We start from the raw sequence: 20,325 nt of genomic DNA on the forward strand, positions 1-20,325 counted from the left end.
AAGCAAGAATGTTAAACTACCCAAAAGCCACTGCAGCCAGAAAATCAGTGTATCACTAGGAACTCCTACAAAATATGACAAAAGGATAATGCCAGGGGTTTTATTGAGCTTTTTATTTTTATGAAAAATGAACACCTGGAGCAATATCATTATTTGGGTGAATTCCAGACCTTGTAAACATCCAGGACTCAGTTTTGAACGAACAGGGCCTGCATGTCATCCTTGATTTGTTGGCAGAAAACACTCCTAGAAACAGGAGATTTTTCTCCTACTTCTTCCTGCCGAGCTTTGGGGCCTTCTCCAGGCCTCGGATGTACTTCCGAGGGAGCTGATACTCCTCTGCAACACAACCAAGAGTTCACTCACTTCAGCTGAACAAGCTCAAGAATTAAAATCACATTCTTGCTGCAACCAGCCCCAGAATCCACTCACCCAGCAGGATCTTGGCCAGGTGATGGATTTGGTTCCCTTGGATCTGGACCTGAACTCTGTCTTTGGCTCCTGGTACCGGGTTGAGGGTGGCACTGGCTTGTGCTTTCTGTTGCAGGGTGTTGGCCACACACTGGGGGTCCAGACCAAAGGGCTCCAGGTTCTTGATAATTGTCACCTGTGGGGTTAATGAGGATTGCAAACACCCCTGCTGGAGGAATCAGCAAATCATGGATCCCTCAGCCCAGAAAAAGCCCAGCTCTTGGGATCTGGGCTTCTGCTCAGACACCCTAATTTCAGTTCTCTTTTTTACCTTCTTATTTGATGATCTCTGGGCTATGGTTATGTCGATGTGGGTGATGTATCCTTTCCTCACAACAGGTTCTTGTCCAAAAAATGTCACCTGGTGGAAGGGCTGCAGTCGTTCAAGGCACCTGAAGAAAGTTTAGACACCCAATTACTCAGTGCAGCAGTTCATTGTGCAGCCTCTCACAGGTTTTTGGAAGCACAAGAAAGCCAAGACTGTACATGGAATAAGAATTTGTATCTTAAGAAGATAATGAAAGATGGTCTCCTGAAAAGATTTGCATCCCAGCTATGATTTAAAGAAAGAGAGTGACTAAAAAGAAAGCAAGTCTACTGACTCACAAAAATTACAGCTTAGATGATAAAGTTTTACCAGGTACAAATTAGTTCTTGCAGAGGAAAAACCTTATTTCACTTGGCCTTTAATCTATTGTTCAGCTGTTTTTCACAGACTGGTGAAGCAACTTCAGTTTAAAATTCAGCATAAATTGTGTTCCTGACCCACGAGCAAAGCTGAGTTCAGAAACAAAGGAAGCAGCTGGAGGAGCCTCAGAAACATGGTGTGATGAAGAAACTCAAGGTAAGAAAGATACTGGATATATTTAGGCAAAATATATGGAAATGATCTTGTGTCAGATACTTGGGGCTCTTAGATCTAAAAGGTGGAGTTAGGTTATAAATGCAAAAGTTGTCTTGAAGCAGAAAGAGGATATTGGGAAGGAATTCTTCCCTGTGAGGGTGGGGAGGCCCTGGCACAGCTTGCCCAGAGAAGCTGTGGCTGCCCCATGCCTGGAAGTGTCCAAGGCCAGGCTGGAGCAACCTGGGCTAGTGGAAGGTGTCCCTGCCCATGGCAGGGGGTGGAATGAGATGATCCTTAAGATCCCTTCCAACCCAAACCATTCTGGGAGTCTCTGAAGTTGTGCTGCACAGAGGAGCAGGCTGACTACCTCCAAAGGGCATGTTCAGTTATCTACTGCAAAGATGACTTTATAAATATGTACACATGGATTATACACAGAACCAGCCACTGTTTGTTTAGCAAGTGTTCCTTGATAAGTGGTTACCAGGTAAACAAAAAAAACCCTCCAACAGTAGTTAATTGTATCTACTCATTAAATAAAGAATGAGATCGTTCAAGTGCAGGTCTCTGGCTACTTTTGTTGTATTACCAGCAGGAAGTTAAAACTTTACCAGCTCCTAACATGTGGCTTTGAGTTGCATGCAATAAACCTGTGTAATTCTGAAAACTGGGAAAAAAACACTGGGAAAACAATCACCTGCTCAAGAGGTCATCCCATGTAAGGTGTGAGATCTCATCTTGTTCTGATTTTTCTAACAGGCAGTCACACAGAATGGCATTCACCTTCACAAGGCTACAAAACAAAAACATGCATTAGAAGCAAATCACTTTTGCCCTCTAATTTCAGCATCTCCCACGGAAGCAGGGCAGGAAAACTCACTTTTTGTTTGATTCATGCACCAACTCGTTAGTCTTCACATAGTTAATGATGATGTCTCTCACCTCACTGCTTGAGAGGACACTGCCTTTTCTAAAGAGAAAGAACATTTAGAACTTATTACTTTAATTATTTGAATGCTGGGTCACAAACAGCAACTACCCTGATTGCATTCAGTAACAACAGCAAAATACTGATATTTATCTGCTAAAAAAGGGTTTCTTGCTATGCCTCAGTTGCTGTACTGAGATTAAAGGCTCAGAGCAATAATTACAGAGATTCTAAACTTGTTTTGGGAGCCTAGTTTGGGGGGGATGACCCTAATACACACAAAGTCTCAGCTGAAGAAAGACTGAGTACAATCTAAACTACACCAAAACAGGCAAGGTAAGGGCACAAGGAGGCAAGTGAGTTCTTTAAATTACCTCTTTTAAGTAAACCACATGTGGGTGGGCAGGATATGCCTCATCCAATGGGAAATTAAGACAATCCAAGTAAAATGTCTCAATTTTGACACTTGAGCTATCACCTCCTCAGCTGTGGGAGAAGTGATGTACTTGCTGAAAGCAGCTGTCACAGCCTCTCATCTTTCTTCCCTTTTTGAAGCACTGAATCTCTTCCTGAGTGCCATCACAGCCTGGCAGGGCCCTCCCCAGGAGAGCACACAAATGGTATCAGGTTTGTTTGTCCCTCTCTTCAGGTAACAATGGTTTTGTTGTACTTCTCTAGTGCTTACCCATGTCCAGACTCCTGGAAGAGTGGGGCCATTTGGGTTGAGACCCCATAAAGAGGAATGATTTCAGGAGCATGGTACACTTGTTCCCCATCTTCATTCTTGCTGTCTTGGGCAGCAGAGGCTGAAGAAAATTCTTCAGGGACTGCAAATGCTTTAATGCTGAAATAAGGATTGTTTGGTGTGAGTGAAAGAGCAGGAAACATAAGAAATTATGTACAGAAAGAGGGTATAAAACCCCTGTAGAGCATATTAAAATCAGGAAATGAGGGCTCTGCAGCTATTCAGGAAGAGTATAGGAAAGCAGAGTATAGGAAATAGAGCTGGAAGCAGCAGGTTCCACTCCCTTATTTCAGAGATTACCAACTTGTTTAAAGACTGGGATATTCTACGTACTCTGGGTGTTTCCAGTCCACTTCCACAATGCTCTCCACACCTTTGTTCAGCTCCTTCACTTGTAAGATCTTCTGGTTCTGCATGGATTGCAGGAATTTGGAGAACTGAAGGAAGCAACCATCAGAAATGTGGAGTCAAGCATTTTTAATTGCTGTTCCCGTGTTTCTGACTACCCTAAAGTTACTTGCTAAATCAGAAAAACTTCTTTTAAAGAAAAAAAAAAAAACACATCCCACACCTTTGCTTCTCAATTGCTAAGGAGCAGTGAGTGCCTCTGTAAAACAGAGTAAAAGCAAGTGTTCCTTTGGTAGGTCTCAGTACATGCTGGCAGAGAGCATTAGCTGCATTCCAAGCAGATCCATGCTCATGCCTTCAGGATAATTACTTTTCCCCCTGGATCCCACAGGAGCAGAGAGCTGAGAAAAAGAACCTGGCTTTTAAGAACAGCTTCTAGGTTTTTTTGGTTTGCATGTTTTACTAACACTTGAACGATTCTGACTTCAAACTTTTTCTTTCCTCCTGTTTCTTATTTAAATTATTGGGAAAAAAATAAACCCACCAGAAAAATCTCACCTTCTTATAGCTTGATTTCTTTATGTCCAGTTGTTGTCCAGCAGGGCTACAAATGGATTTTTTAAAAGTTCTTTAGTTATAAGTCACCCTTCATTTCTTCTTAAATCTTGCTACTTAGGCTAGAAGTTTCTTAACAGTGGAAATACAAATCACACAGAGAAAGAATTACTTAAGAAGCCAATAAATAGAACATGATGAGTGAAACTAGTGCTGATGTTCTTGTGGACAGGCAAACAGCCATTCAGGTGAATAAATCATCTTGAAACAAGTGTCAGCCAGCTCAAGTTGGCTACCAAGTGCAGATTCAGGTCTGGACAATCCTTACATCCAAGTATTTTATGTAAGGATTATATTTGATCAAAGCATAATCTTAGATCATCATAGATAAGGACTGGATTCTACTTTTGAGTCAAAACCTTCATCCTAAATATCAATCTCCATGTTTTAAAGCCCAAATCCCAGCATGCAAATCCCAAGGCAATCCCTGTACCACGTACCAGCAGGAGAACATGTGGCTTCTCAGGAATGTGCTGGTGAGCAGAGGGAGATCTGACTTCTTCACTTTGCATTTTAAGGCATGAAAAAAGCACTGATTAAATAAAGCATCCATTTGCTCTGCAGGGGAAAAAAAAAAAAAGGACAAGTAGGCTGTGAGTTGTTTGTGGGGTTCAGCAGACCAAAGGGGCACAGTTTGGTTTCATTTGGGTGCAAAAATACCTTGTGGAGTCCTGCTGTCTTCAGGTTGCTGCTGATCCTCTGGGCTGGCATTTTCAGCTGGTTCTGCAGCTCTGCTCTCAGGGGACTCCTCCTTTCCCAGCAGTTCTGCACAACTGTCCTGCTCCTTCAGGCTCAAACCCCCCATGTCCACGTGCTGCACTGGGTCAGGGGGGAAGCTGCTGACAGGCTCTTTCCCCTCCTGCTCTTCCTCATCTCCAGCACAATCTGGGACCGAGGGAGCTAAGGTAGGAGGATAAGATTTGTCACCATATTCCCTACAAAAGGAAGAAAAAGCATAACACAGCTTTGAAACCCACAGGGCAATGAACAAATGTCACCCTGAGAAAACAAGGCACTGGCAGCCACACAGATAATTTTCTGCATTCTCAAAACTATAAAATCTAATTTTAACTCATCTTCCTCCATAAACTCTTATGTTCCCCCACCAATCTTAATTTAAAACTGGGCAGACCACTTGAATCAAAATGCAGAGCAACTAATTTATTTGGTTGAGATTGGCACAGTTGACTGATTATAGGCAAAAATTATTGTAATTTCAATCACAGAATGATTTTGGTTGGAAGGGACCTTAAAGCTCATCTCATTCCACCCCCTGCCATGGGCATGGACACTTTCCACTATCCCAGGTTGCTCCAAGCCCCATCCAACCAGGCCTTGAACACTTCCATTGGCTTTCCCCAATTTTATCTGCTTTCTTCCAGTTCTGCTCTAGGATTGCCAAATTAGACAGCAAATCCTCACTAGACCAGGTTTCTCAGGGCCCCATCCAACCTGGCATTGAACAAGATTTTCTAAAATAAGGGTAGCAGGATTGCTCTAACTTCATTTCTATAATAATTACACTCAGGCTGAAGGAACTGAATCAAATGAATAATTTTATATACCTATTTCCAATATATATAAAGGAGAGATATCAGGACAGGCACCTGCTTCTGTCAGAAAACTGTGGTCAGTCAAATCAAGCAGCTGAATCCTTAATAATGGCCATATTTAAGCTGTACCCAAATAACTCAATAAGTTGACCTGACCAGTATTATTGGGGCACAGATTTTGATGTTAGTGAACAGTGGGACTTGTTACCCATTCTCCCAAAGGCCTGGCAAGGTACCCACCAGAGGTGATCCAGGTAAGTGTGCAGCACAGCAAAGCCCTTCCCTTTCATGCCAGCAGCCAGCATTTGTGCAGTGGACATGGTGGCAACTGCAACTGCCACTGGAGCTCTGGGAAAAGAAGGGAGTGTCAGAGCAGGACCACAAACACACTGTGCTGTTGGACAGGCTGTGCCACTGGGATACACTGAATTTCTTTTACAACATCCTTGCTCTTTAGAACCTGGTTTTTTTTAAGCATCTGTGTGGTTTATGGTTATCTTTCTGCTGTGTAAAGTCTTCCAAAGAATCCCAAGGATATGTGCAGCTGGGATGAAGTGAAGGTTGTGCAGTCACAGATTTTAATAAATTACCAGAAGTGCATGCACTGCCAAAAGAGATTAGCAGTGAGGGGGAAAACAACAGCTTTAGCACTGCTCCCTCACTCAGAATTTCACAGACAGAAAGACAATTGTGTAGAATCCAATTTTTTGCAAAATAAATTGCTCTGTTTCAAAACAAATCTACCAGTCATGCCCCCACCAGTCCAAAAGAACCATCTCAGCTCAAACATATCCTAACCCAAAAAATTAAGTGGATTTTTTTTTCCTGCTGTATTTTCCATTTTTTAAGTCCATAGTGCATCAAATGCATGGGAACAATTCTGCTTTGATGTCCTCAAAAACCCCAGAGGCTCCCTGTTTAAAAAAAAAAAAAAAAAATCTCTTTGTTTAATTTTTGCTTTCTAAAAAGGATGAGAACTAAAGAATCCCCTGTACCTGTTTCCCAGGAGGGTGACAGCACAGAGTGTGCCCTGCTCCACCTGAGGGAAGCCAGAAGATGGCACCACAACTCCTGGCAGCATCAGATCTGAGGGAAGAGTGAAGAGCATCCATTTCTCAATGAAAGGCTCAGCCACGGCCTCCTCCACCCCCTCCCTCCTGTTACTCAGCAGAAACACGAGCCTGTTCTCAGCTGAGCACATGGCAGAGAAAACCTCATTCTCCAGCTCTCCTGGTAAGGCAGCACTTCTTCCCTGTGGAGTAAGGGATCCAGTTCATAAGGGTGCTGGGCACATCCCAAAAAACTGCAGAGCTTGCTCAGGCCTGAGGGACTGTTTTGAACAGAAAGGTACGAGCTCCCAGCCTAGAGAGCATCACTCCTCATTAATGACATGAAAAGAGAAAGGAACAAGGAGATGTCTCTGGAACCATTTGCTCTCCCCTGTGCCAAGGACAGGTTATCCTAGCAGCTCTCTCCCTGAAGAGAAAATTGCCTGAGATCTGCCACTGGTGTCCCAGCCCTCCTGGATGTGACACAACAGCTGCACTCAGCTGTGCCTTCTCAGGAAGATGCCTTCATCACCTCCTTGCTGATCTGGACAGAAACTGTACACCTGCCTCCTTCAGCTTTCCACACCTGGGATGAGCAGCCTGGCATGTGAGTAAAGGATAGTTGGCATGGCATGATGCCATCACCAAACTGTGTAAAGGGCACCAGCTCTCCCCCACAGCAGCTCTTTGCACTGACCTGTGTTCCACGGTCTGCTTTTGAAGGCATCTCACCCATTTTTCCTCAGCATCCCACATTTAATGTGTATGCTGAAGAAGCCAACAAGATTTTTTCCCCCCCTTCACTCTCAGAAATACTTTCAGCAAATCTAGAATGAACTCTGCAGCTGCAACCAAAGCTCCACACTGCTGAGGACAGAAACCACGTAAAGACCTAAATGGGACCAGGTAAGTAGCATTAAATTATGTCAGTAACCAGGGCAGATGGGAGATACTGGAATTCGTGGAAGAGATATCAGGAAAAGCACTACTATGCTTCTCTTTGTAACTGAATGCTCCCCAAATCTGCTCCCCCCCACTCCAAGTCTGCAGAACTGCTCATGCCTTTCCTCTCCCTTCTGAGAAGTGGCTCTACCTCTCCCACTGCCTTTGTGGCCATTGTCTCCTGGGCAGCTTCTTATCTTTGGATCCTACCCAGAGGTAGCCTGGTTGCCACGGGCGATGAATGACCCACAGCCCTTTCATCAACGTCCTTCCCCCATTAGTAGGGCTTTTTATTTTCCCCCCAGAAACTGGGTCATTACAAGTCAGCAGCCAGGCTTGCTCAGATGTCTATCACAGCCACACATTCAAGCACTTTATTTTCCCCAAAAGCAAACAAAGGGACCCGAGTTGTACTTTAGACACTGTGTAATGGAAAAAGACCTCTCTTCCTACATGAACACTGCCAGGTACAGAACAAGGCTGCAGCAGCTACAATTTAATCTTTTTCTGCTTGAGCAGTTCAGCAATTTAAAGTTTATAATGAGCTGATTCTCCTGAGGCTGAACTGCATCCAAAGCAGGTTCCAGAAAATAGACTCCTTTCTTGTTAGTCTTGATCCATAATGAGGTGGTAGAGCCAGTAGCCCAGGAATTCAACTCAAACCTCACCTGCACAATCCACAATTTACCTGACAGTGCTTGCAACTGCAGGTTCCAATATAAACTCACCTCTGTGAGTTTATCCACAGGATAAGTCAGTTCACCTCAGAACTGACAGGAAGCAGGGTGGGAGCAAAGGAACTCAGCTGCTCAAGGGAAGTTATAAAAGAGACAGACCAATGGCTCAGGCAGCTCTGTGTCCCAGTTCAGAGCTGCTCATCACCCTGAGAAGTATCTCCAAATCTGAGACTCCCACGTGGAACAGGTTACTGCATTTAAACAGCTTAACCTACTTTGTTTCATTCACAAATCTTTTTTTTTTACAGCTAATTTATTTTCCTTTTTAGGACACCACCACGAATTACCTTTGAGTACTTAATTCTTTATACAGGTATATTTTTGCCACTGGGAAAGATAAGACCAAAAAAAAAAAAACCAAAAACTGAAGGCAACTCCTTTTTGCAGTGCAAAGTCACAAAGTTCTGGTTCTCTTACCTGCTCCTCCTGCAAGTTTCTGTAGCACTGGGGGCCATGTTGAAAAGGCAGGGAGAAGATCTGGGTAGGCCCACAGAGAGTACACTGTCCCAAAACAGAAACAAATTTCAAAAAAAATCAAGAAATCTGAAGTTAGAATAATCCTGCAATAATTATTAGATGTGATGGAGAAAAGCAAACTGCTAATTGATTCAAGTTCTTATGAATTACTATGAAGATTACAGATTAATTTTTGCATTATTTTGCTTCAATCAAAGACACTTTGAGCTAAAATGCTACTGCAACAGGTAAGACTGCATATGAGAAAAATAAAAGCATAGAATACTAGAGTAATTCACTGCCCAATTCCAGGGTTGCCTGAGAGTGGATATCATGCTTCTTGGAATTATACCTTCCAGCAGATGAGGCAGAAAAGGGGCTAAGAAGCTAAATTATGGCTTAAAAGATTTGTTTCCTGGTTTCCAACCTCTGAGCACATCCACTTCCTTTTTATGGCAAGAATCCAGGATTTTGCAAAGATGTTGGTGGAATAAATGCACTAAAGATTATGAAGTGTACAGATACGACACTGATAGGTACTTAAGGAAATATTTTGGAGAAAGCTAAATAAAGAGGAGGGATTATTTCAGTTCCCTCCCCATACCTGTTGGATACAGAGCTTTCTCCACTTCAAACAGTATTGGGTTCTTCTGATTCATGTAAACAGTGACAGCCTCCCCTCTGTGACAGTATATTTTGATGACATTGAGCTCTTGCTTGTATGGAATAAACTCAGCCAGTTGTTCAGCACTGAAGTTGGGAAAAGCTGCTGCAACATCATTTCGTAGCTTTCTCCTGCAATGATGAAACCACAAATATGTTACAAAGCTGTTCTAGACTGTCAGAATAATTCCTAGATCAGTAGTTATTTTTGCTGGTTGTTCCTGAGATTCCCACCTTTTCACAGATGATAATTTGAGGCATTTGTGTCCAGGTTTACAAATGAGGTAGCTGCATGGTGGAGGAATACTGGGAAAAAAGCCCAATATACTTGCCTTGCTCATATCTTCCCTAAACACCTGCTTACAGCTCCTGTTTGCTGTCTCTGCCTCTGTTTTGTGCTGTGATTTCATTTCTCCGAGCTCCTGAGCACAAACCCTGGGAGTGTCCCACTTGCTCAGCCCATCACCCACGGCCACAGGGGGAGCAGGGGCCAGCCACATTTCCCTGTCTCCCAGTTTTAATTGGCGTTTAATTGGATTTTAAGGCTACATGACCGGCACAGAGTGGGTTTGTGTGGCCACTCACAGAACTGTCAAGTGAATCTGAGCGATCAGTAAGTCAGCCCAGCATCGCTGCTGAGGAACGTAAAGCAGAATTATAGAATCCCGGAATGGGTTGGGTGGGAAGGGACCTTAAAGACCATCTGGTTCCACCCCCTGCCATGGGCAGGGACACCTTCCACTAGCCCAGGTTGCTCCAAGCCCTGTCCAACCTGGCCTTGGACACTCCCAGGGATGGGGCAGCCACAGCTTCTCTGGGCAACCTGTGCCAGGGCCTCCCCACCCTCACAGTGAAGAAATTTGTCCTTAACGTCCCATCTAAACCTACTCTTTTTCAGCTTTAAGCCATTCCCCCTTGTGCTGTCACTCCATGCCCTCACCCAAAGCCCCTCTCCATCTCGCTCGCAGCCCCTTTACGTACGGTATAAATAAGCACAGAAGCCTCATCCAACCGTAACAACTCAATGAAACCTGCTTTAATTACTGCACCACCTTCATGCGAAACGCACCATCCCCGGCCGGGACTTTACCACGAGCAGGAGGTGAAAGCGGCGACTCCCGGGGGCAGCGCCGCCCGCAGCCCCTGAGCCCCCCGGGCCCCCCCGAGCCCGGGCCCGCTCCCCGCGCGTCCCCCGTGGGGTCCCGGCGCGGCACTCACCGGTCGGAGCCCTTGATGGCGGTGTTGGCCCTCACGCGGAACGCCCTGGCGAACATGGCGGGCCCGTCCCCCTCAGCCCGCGGCGGCCGCCATGGCGCCGTCCGCGCCCACAAACCGTCCGGCTGGAAACGGCGCCGAACTCCCGAGCGGCCCCCGCCGAGCCCTCCCGGCTCCCCCGGACACCGTGAGGGGGTCCCGGTGCCCCGTCCCCCCGCGGAGCCCCCCGCACGAAGGCGGGAGGGATGCGAGCCCCGCGCTGCGGGGGCTGCTCGGAGATTCGGGGCGAGGGGGGGTGTTTTGTTTTGTTCTGAAACTTCCGAGCTGTTTTCTGGCTGAGGTGCTCTTAACAGTGGGACCGTTCTCGCTGCGATTTGCTGGGCTCTTAGTGATTGATTGATTGATTGATTGATTGATGGATTGATTGATTGATTTCTAGCGCGAGGTTAAGGAGCGTGGAGTGGGCAGGAGCGATACAGTGCTACAGCCTTCACGGGACCACAGAGGCACTGGAGGTTGGAAAAGCTCTCAAAGATCACCGAGCCCACCCTGTGCCCACCTTGTCCCCCAGCCCAGAGCACTGAGAGCCACGGCCAGTCCTGCCTCGGACACCTCCAGGGACGGGGGCTCCACCACTGCCCTGGGCAGCCCCTTCCAAGGCCTGACCACCCTTTCCAGGGAGATTTTTTCCCAAGTATCCAACCTGACCCTCCCCAGGCACAGCTTGGGGGTCTTTCTTCTCCTTCTGTTCCTTTTTCCCTGGGAGCAGAGCCCGATTCTCCCCCGGCTCCCCCCTCCTGTCAGGGAGTTGGAGAGAGTGAGAAGGTCGCGCACACACCACTTTACTATTATTTTTTCTATTACTTTAATAAAGGTTTGGTGAAGTACATACACTCCATACATACATACACTTGTAATTAAGAGAGCCCTGCTGCTGTAAAACGCCACTGCTACCCCCCAGTGAAACACAGGATTCCCCGTTCCGCACCGTGCGAAACCCACGGCTCCTCAGAGCAGCCGCGGATTAAGCAAACACTGCCCTTGACTCGCAGGGGAGCAGTGACTTTAACCCAAATACACTCTCGCAAGAATCCTCGTACGAGAGCACTTGGAACCTCACCCGCCAGCATCCGCCCCGGCGCGACCAAACCCCCGCCGAGGGCTTGCTGCACATCGCAGGGGCGGCATTTCTCCCTTACGCGAGCCAGGGAGGCTTTAAGGGGTTCGGAGGGGGGAGAGGGGAGAGAAGCGGGAGGCGAAACTCGGCAGATTTGGGTGCGAGTCAAGCCCGCCCCGGCCGCGCTGCGCAGGCGCGGGCGGGCGGCGGGCGGGGGCCGTTCCCGGGGCAACGGCCGGGGCCGGGGCCGGGGCCGGGGCGGCGGCGCTGGGCAGCGGGACCCGCCGGGGATGGGGCCGGGGCCGGGGTCGGGGTCCCCCGGACACGATGCTGCTCGGCAGGAAGCTGGAGGGGCCGCTCGGAGCGGGTGAGGCGGCGGGAAAGGGGGTCCCGGGGCTCGGGGGAGGGGAGGAGGGCACTGCGGGTCGGGGGTACCCTGCGTGGTTCCGCCCGTTCGCCTTCTCCTCCTTCCCCCCCCTCCCCAAGTGTAATTCGCGCATCTCTCTTTTTTTTTTTTTTTTTTTTTTTTTTTTTTTTTTTTTTTAAGGATAGCCCGCTATCAAGTGGTTTTAAGTGCTTTTCTGCTCGTTTGGGATTACCCTGCTTAAAATGGGGAAAAGCGATGCGGAGCGTGGTGGGTTTAAATGTCTCTGCAGGGAGCGTGGTGTTTTCAGGGTTTCCCAAGGATGCGTTCGCAGTGCAGAACTTGATTAACAAAAGAGGAGCTCTGAATTGAAAAGTGCCTGTCGCACGTCGGGGTTCCCCAAGAGCTTCTCCCTCTGTCGCGGTATTAAAGTAGAGTTAAATTTGGAGGGTCCTTTAATAAATGAATGAGAATCGATGATTTTGCAGATGAAAAGGTGGTAAGGGAGATAAGTGTCAGCGTTTGACTCTGTCTCTTATCAGTGTGAGTGGTTGTGACTAACTGGTTTGTATATGGGACATTTCCAGGCAGGTTTGGAGATGGATTATATGATTCCTATATGAGGATAGATGATTTAAGATACCAAGAGCCTTCAAATGAAGAACGCAGCGCCTCTGGACCTTCTTCCCTTCCAAGACCTCAAGTGAGTATTTCAAAGTCATCTGTGTCTTCAGGTTGTGTTGTGAGGCAGTGAGAACTATCCAGGAGTGAGATATCTCCCTATAGACCAAAAAAAAAGTGGGATTTTGCAGCTCTGTAGTAGTTTATTAACATTATTGTGTTCACTAAGCATAAAAATGATGTGCTGCGTTCGCTGTAGAACTTGCTGGCAGCCTCAGGAATCCCATCTGAGTGTCCTCAGCTTGTGTTTTAATCAAAAAAGTCACTTTACAAAGGGTTGAAGTGTTCTGCCATGTCGCCTTGTGCTGATAAGTAAATCCACACACACTTTGCTTTACCTCCTGCACGTTTCCATTTTAGTTTCCCTCATGAAAATTCCAACGGATAAGTACTTAGGAACAGCAGAAGGAGCAGTGTGGGTTTGCATGGCTGCCAAACATCTCACAAAAGTATCTTTCTCCTCTGAAAACTTGGGCATTATCTGTCACTTCGTCTGCTACCAAAATAGCTCTTCATGGACTGAAGGTGTTAACAGGCTGCTCCACAAGGGCTGTGTTCCCTCAGCAGTTGTGGAGTTGGGAGATCTTTCCTTGAATTGATTCAGCTGAGCACTAGTGGTCATGTTTAGCTGTACTTTTGTACACTGATCTGTCTTTTAGATGGGTTTTTAATGTGTTTTGGCTCTTGTTCAGTTCTGGCAGAAGGGAAGGAGCTTGAGCTTAAAAAAGTCTCACTCTCTAAAAAGTGAAAATAGGCATTTCCCTGAGTAAGATGCATTTGGAAATCATCACCTTGTGGGATTTTATGGTAACAGGTATTAGTCATTAATTTGGTCTGTGCAAACCCGGGCATGGGTCTGTGTTTTCCCTTTTTGGCAATGTTGAGGGAGAGCAGAAGGAATTTAGGGTTTTGTTGAGCAGGAAAGTTTGAAGAGTAGTTGGCTAGGGTTTTTTTGTTTGCAGGGATATGGAAACATTGCAGTGTTTTAAGTTGTAGTGTAACTTCAATTGTTCATTACTGAACAAAAGTCAGTAGAATGGAACTCTCCAGTTAAATACAAGTATAACTCCAGGAGTATTTTGTTTGACTGGTGTATCTTATCTTCATCTATATTTTGACCCTGAAGCCTGTTAACTTCCTAAAGCAAGATTAAGGATTATAACATGCTCAATTTTGCATGATGGTACATAAATAAAATACAACCTCAGTGGTATCATGCAAGCAGGAACTGAGGCACAGCATGCAAGGATGATACTCAATTTTAATGGGGAAGCATCTGGATTTAAGTGATATTTAGTTTCCTGGCAAGATTTTTCTGTTAGGATGTAATGTTACATGAGAATTGAGTCCTGGTGACTGCAGCTGCCCATTCCTTCAGCTGAGCTGCAGGAGAACATAAGTCTCTCTGCTTGGAGAATACATGGGTTGAATTCAGCCTGTCTAATTCAGTGTTCAGAAAATATCTGATGCACTTTTGCAGAGCCAGTTGTGTAGGAATTGGGCTGTTTCCTTGTCAATGAAAATGAAGTTTTGTAAGTGAGAGTTTGAGTTGTTGTCAGCCTTATTTCTTGCCTGCTGGTAGTGCTTTTACCAATAAAACAAAAGCTGTGGTTTGTGAAATAAAGCTGGTGTTGCCCAGAAGTCGTGGGACTTTGAGTGCAGCTCTTCTGAGTTCAAGTGAAGATGGATCTATATTTGTGTCTCACCATCACGTGGCAAATGATTTTGGGAGTCCTCTAAGAATGAAAATTGAGACCTTACTACTGTTGAGTCAGGTTTTAAATCCAAAGCCAAGGTTCCTTCATTAAGAAATCATTCCAGGATAAATGGAATAATGAATTCCTTGGTTATTTAGGGATTCAAAGGTACAGAATGTTTTCTATGAACAGCAGCATGAGCAGAGTTGCTGTTGCTCCTGAATAGAGAATATTAAAACAAATGTGAACCTAGTTCTGTGTTTATATTTTCTGTTTGTTTGTAAACTTACTCTTTGGGTCTGCTGGACTGGATAGTCTTTTAGCCAGCTCTGAAAAAAAAAGCCATTCTTATCTCAGAGGTTCAGCCAGGCTCCAAGAAAAAGGCGTTTATTCGGAGTTACCAGGGCTGGGCTTTGTTGCTTTTGCTTCAGGCTCTCTGCAGAGGCGTGTCTCTCCCAGTACACTGCATTTTGGGGTTGATAGGACCCAGAGGAGTGGAACTTAGTAGGATGTATCCGATGGCACCTCCTCACCATCGATAAGCACTGACTTCTGCAGGAAATGCCCATTTTTGGGGGCTGGTGAGCAAGAATTAACATTTGAAGGCAGCACCAACAAACAGACCCTTTTAAGAGATGTGTGTAGTTGTTTTTGGCGAGAACATTCACTTCCCTTATTTACTGACCAAGCCAAGATGTTGGACTGGATGTAACTAAAAAGGAATTTGGTTTTATTGCTGTGGGGCTACAGGTTTATTTATATTTTTTGTTTGATTCCTGTATAGTTATTTTGGTTTTCAGGGATTCGGTTTGGCATGTGTCTGAGATCTTTATTTTTAGATTAAAGGACAAAATGGAAAACAGATGTTGCCACTGCAAGGCAGGGCTTCCTCAGGGCTGCATGGGATGAGACAACACCTCTGTGCTGTCCATCAGCATGGGGTGTCAGTGAGCAGAAAGGGGAATAACTGCTGTGCTAGTAGGGAACTGACCTCTGGGGAGTGCAGCATTTACTAAACTGCAAAAATGACAAGCTTGAAACATTTCACAGTGTTCTTCTCACCTTCTGTGGGTTCATTTCAGATGTAAATATTTTAGTCAGAGGCAGTGGTTACGGCCTGCTGTCCACTGAGTGGGAGTAGGAGATATTCTCAATTATTCAAAGCTTCTAAGTCTGTCTTAAGATAGTTGTGCAGCTCTCTCTCCTCTGTGGTGACCAGGCAGGACCCAAGGGAGCCACTGGAGCTGTGTCAGGGCAGGGTTAGGTTGGATCTCAGGAAAAGGTTCTTCCCCCAGAGGGTGGTTGGCACTGACCAGGCTCCCCAGGGCAGTGGGCACAGCCCCAAGGCTGCCAGAGCTCCAGGAGGGTTTGGACAACACTCTCAGGGACAGGGTGGGATTTTGGGGTGTCCTGTGCAGGGCCAGGAGTTGGACTGGATGATCCTTGTGGGTCTCTTCCAGCTCAGGACTTTTATGATTCTGCCATACAATGGATACAACGATGTTTTGCCCTTCAAAGAAAAAACATGTTTGTTAGATTTTTTTTTTTTTTTAAAGGATGGTTTACCTTGTCCTGCCCTGTCATCCTTCTGCTCCTCTCTCAGCTGGGGCACACCAGCCATATGTCACCTGCTGGGGTTTCTTTGTCTTCCTCTGGCAACTTGTCTGTGTGATATTCCTGCCGCTTCTCAGCACGTTCACGTTACGTTGCCTGTTCCAGACAGGTGCAGGTTGCATCTGTCGTTGGTTGTGTTGCTGCACCCACGTTTAGAGCTAAACATAGCTACTCCCTGGCAGTTTGCTGACTAGAGATAGGTATTGTGTCCTTTTGGAGTGTTTGGCTCTCTAGGGTTTCCCTTTATGGATTTAAAAGCACGTTGCGTCCGTGCAAGTGCTGTTTCAGTGAGTTGCTTTCTCTTTGTGTACCTTTTTATAACTGTGCTTGTAACTTAATTTAATCCAGCATTTTATATTTGTCCCTAATAAATGCCAAACGCATTGGTGTTAGTGATTTTGTTTTATGTTGGTTTTACTTTTGTTCTTAGCCTGTGCTTTAAAAGATAAACTAAAGTCCTTTTTTTTCCTCTATCTGTAGGTTTCTATCAACAAACTCATGATGAAGGATCAGTCTCTGCCTGGAAATCAGGTCAAAGTGGAGCAGTTATTTGAGGACTCTGGCAACAAAAGGAGCAGTTCTCTCCAGAGTGCAGGAGTTTCTGGTTTAGAAAGACCTCTCCCTTCCTTGTCAAAAGATAAAATCGTAGACAACGTAAGCTCTTCTAGAACTGGGGGCAGAGCACTGAGATGTCTTTCCCAAGCTCCAGAGCAGGCTGTCAAACAGTACAGGCACCAGTTATCTGCTTATGAGCAGCAAGAGATATTTAATTTTTCTGAGATTTACTTTGTGGGTCCAGCTGCAAAAAAGAGACAAGGAGTCATCGGCGGCCCCAACAACGGCGGCTACGACGACGACCAAGGCAGCTACATCCACGTGCCCCATGACCACCTTGCCTACAGGTATGAAGTGCTCAAAATCATTGGCAAGGGCAGTTTTGGACAAGTTGCCAAAGTCTACGATCACAAACTCCACCAACACTTGGCCTTAAAGATGGTTCGCAACGAGAAGAGGTTCCATCGCCAAGCGGCGGAGGAAATCCGGATCCTGGAGCACCTGAAGAAGCAGGATAAAACAGACACCATGAATGTCATTCACATGCTGGAAAGCTTCACCTTTAGGAACCACATCTGTATGACCTTCGAGCTCTTGAGTGTGAACCTGTATGAGCTGATTAAAAAGAATAAGTTTCAGGGCTTCGGTCTCCAGCTGGTGCGGAAGTTTGCTCACTCCATCCTGCAGTGTTTGGCTGCTCTTTATAGGAACAGAATCATCCACTGTGACTTGAAACCAGAAAACATCCTCCTAAAACAGTACGGGAGGAGTGCAATCAAGGTTATAGATTTTGGGTCCAGCTGTTTTGAGCACCAAAGAGTCTACACGTACATCCAGTCTCGGTTCTATCGGGCGCCAGAGGTGATCCTGGGAAGCCGCTATGGGTTGCCCATAGACATGTGGAGTTTTGGCTGTATCCTGGTGGAGCTTTTGACTGGGTACCCTCTTTTTCCCGGGGAGGACGAGGCAGACCAGCTGGCCTGTATGATGGAACTTCTTGGAATGCCACCCCAGAAGCTTTTGGATCAGTCCAAGCGAGCCAAGAACTTCATCAACTCCAAGGGTCACCCTCGCTACTGCACCGTCACGACGCACGCGGACGGCAAAGTGACCCTGAACGGGAGCCGCTCGCGCCGGGGGAAGGTCCGGGAAGCTCCGGGGAACAAGGACTGGGTGACAGCCCTGAAGGGCTGTGATGACCCCTTGTTCATAGACTTCCTGAAGGAATGCCTGAGCTGGGATCCCGCCGCGCGCATGACTCCGGGCCAGGCTCTGCGGCACCCCTGGATTTGTAAACGAGTGCCCAAACCGCCCCCTCTGGATAGAACCACCAACAGAAGGATCCCCAGCTACACAAGCTCCTTCCAAGGGACGGGCTCCAGGCTGCCTTCCGTGGTGGCAGGAGCCAACAAGCTGAGGGCTAACTTGGGATCTGACTCTGGTAGCAATATTCCTCTCTGTTCCGTGCTCCCCAAACTGGTCAGCTAGTGGGGAACTCTGGATTTCCAGAACACGCCCCTCGTGTTCTAACTGTCCGTTCACCACGTGCAAGGAAATTAAATGCAGAGGTTTTTAATGGAGTTACTGTCTGTTAGAGGCTACATCTTGAATTTTCAGAGATCAGTCAAAATGTTCACATTTAAAGGGCTAACTTTTATCCAGTTGCTTCACTCACACCGTGGGGGATATTCCATTCCTGGGGAGGTCAGCTCAGCTGGTGGGTACAAGGACAGCGTGGCAGATGTGCTGTTTAAAAATGTTGTTTTAGAAATCAAGCTGTTTCTTATCATGGTTTAACAGACTCTTTTGCTTAAGACAGAAAGGGAACTTGATTTCAAATACATATTTTCAGTTATCTCCAACTGAACTGTTTTTATTCTGGGGAGAGTTTTTACATCTCTTGTCAAAAGCACAAGTGCATTAATGCAATGCATTAGGAACTTGCAAATTGCTAAAGTTTTAAGGATTTTATTTCTCTGCACTGTTTTTCCCTTATCTATCCTGAGATTTAAAAAAAAAAAATGCCATGAGATGTAGATACCAAAAAAGGAATTTGTTGTTGGGAAAGAAAACACTTAGATGATAAAATTTCAAAGGAGCATAGAAATGCCATGAAACACAAGATATAGCTAAATAAAACTATGAATTTCTGTAACACTTGCTATTTCCCATAAAAGTCTGTGGGAATTGTAGGGGAATTCGAGGTCAGGCCTGGTCCATCACAAGAATTCCAGATCAGGCCTGGTCCCTCACAAGTGTGAGCCAGTTTGTTCAGGGCTAATGATGCAATTATGTTTCTTTGGAGCTCAAATTTCAATCACCAGTTCTGCCAGGTGTGTGTCTTCATTTTTCCTGTGTTGTTCCTAAAACAAAAACGTTGGACTTTTAAGAGCTGGTTTATATAGATGTTTGAAATTTTGGTCATTTAAAAAAAAAAAGTTATCTTTTTTTGTGTAGAGTGAATTCCATTGAATTACATGAAGCTCTTTTAATAAAATGCAAACATGCCACTCCTGTCAGACAAGTAAAAGTTTTTAAGGCCTGGGATTGTGACTAGAAAATGAGGGGGTGGGGGAAAACACCAATGTAATAATTGGAAGTGTGCTCTGAAATCTAAAAAAAAAAAAAAAAAAATCTGTGAAAACATAACCAGGAAAGACTGATAAAGTGCAAGAACTGGTGGATCCAAATGAAAGTATTTTATGGGAAGAGCTGCTTTATTTTTAATTGTATTCCTTCAGGCCTTTGGGTGCCTACATTTTCTCTTTCTTGAAACCCATGAGCTTGTATTTCTTCTTCCTTTATCTTCCAAGAACATGACAAGGGTGGTGTGACCTGTCATGACAACAGCACAGCTTGTTGGGGTGGTTCATTCTTGCAGCCTCATGGCCCGAGTCCATTTCCAAAATCATCTGATCCCTTGCCAGGTGTCTGAACACAATTTTAAATGCAATTCAGAGCTTTTATGAACAGAAGGTTTTAAGCTGAATGACTTTTTCTCTGCAGCAGGTTTTGAATGTTAAAACAAGGAGTTGCCAGGGTGGTTTTTAAGACGTCCAGGAGGAGACCCTCCCTCTCTGAGGAGATGGGGCTGCATTCTGTCCTCTCTGGGGTTAATTTAGCACTGGGGAAATGCTGGGTGGAGGCCTCTAGAAAAAAAGGCAAAAAGACAGAGCCAAAGCTCCAAACTTCCCAGGACTTTAAACTGAGGTTCCCAGGAGTTGGAATCGAGGTTCTCGTGTACGGAGCTTTTCTGAGTTGTTTTGTTTCCCAAGTGTCAATTCAATAAGCTTAGTAATAACATTAAAATAACAGTCTAGCTTTTATCTGTGCAGCTACCAGCATGTATGGCATGTTCATGGGTCACTTCCTCATAACACATGGCTGGTATTTTTTATTTTGCTTGGCTGAGTGAAGTTTTATTTGAATGGAGAACCAGGGGAGTGGATTTTGTGGGGAAGTGGCAGAAGGCACCATCGATTTTTAGTAGAATCTCTAATAGATTTGGCACATTTTCAGAAGCCAGAAATATTATTCTTCTTCCTCTGCCCTTTTTTTTGTTTTTTTTTTTTTTTTAAACAAAATATACCTGGTGGATTAGGAGAAATGAACCTTTCAGGAGCAATAGCTTGGTAGGAAAGATGCCTAAAAGCAGTTTATGCAGAGGCCATGAGGGGATGGTGGTGATGGAGCCTGACAGAAGGAGCAGGGTGTTGGTGTGCTGGGAGCTG

The 20,325-nt window shown here is 45.6% G+C and overlaps 3 protein-coding genes across 3 annotated transcripts in view; 2 read left to right on the plus strand and 1 right to left on the minus strand.

The window, feature by feature from the left end:
• The window catches only part of LOC127480485 (interleukin-20-like), a 117,298-nt gene that overhangs the window by 22,811 nt on the left and 74,162 nt on the right, over positions 1–20,325 (plus strand). The window lies entirely within an intron of this gene.
• EIF2D (eukaryotic translation initiation factor 2D) lies at positions 99–10,735 on the minus strand. The gene is made up of 15 exons (XM_051808574.1): positions 10,570–10,735; positions 9,293–9,483; positions 8,650–8,733; positions 6,500–6,590; positions 5,745–5,852; positions 4,612–4,886; positions 4,392–4,509; positions 3,895–3,940; positions 3,322–3,425; positions 2,929–3,087; positions 2,196–2,285; positions 2,013–2,108; positions 743–863; positions 433–607; positions 99–339 (listed from the first exon to the last, which is right to left on the minus strand). Exons 1-15 carry the CDS (start codon positions 10,623–10,625, stop codon positions 269–271), a joined length of 1,785 nt encoding a protein of 594 aa, XP_051664534.1. The 5' UTR covers positions 10,626–10,735; the 3' UTR covers positions 99–268.
• On the plus strand, positions 11,942–20,159 carry DYRK3 (dual specificity tyrosine phosphorylation regulated kinase 3). The gene is made up of 3 exons (XM_051808580.1): positions 11,942–12,050; positions 12,635–12,750; positions 16,520–20,159. Exons 1-3 carry the CDS (start codon positions 12,011–12,013, stop codon positions 18,080–18,082), a joined length of 1,719 nt encoding a protein of 572 aa, XP_051664540.1. The 5' UTR covers positions 11,942–12,010; the 3' UTR covers positions 18,083–20,159.

Source organism: Manacus candei, unplaced genomic scaffold (genome assembly GCF_025592945.1).
Source record: "Manacus candei isolate 608988 ecotype Guabito, Panama unplaced genomic scaffold, ASM2559294v1 h1tg000073l, whole genome shotgun sequence".
Lineage (NCBI taxonomy): Eukaryota > Metazoa > Chordata > Aves > Passeriformes > Pipridae > Manacus > Manacus candei.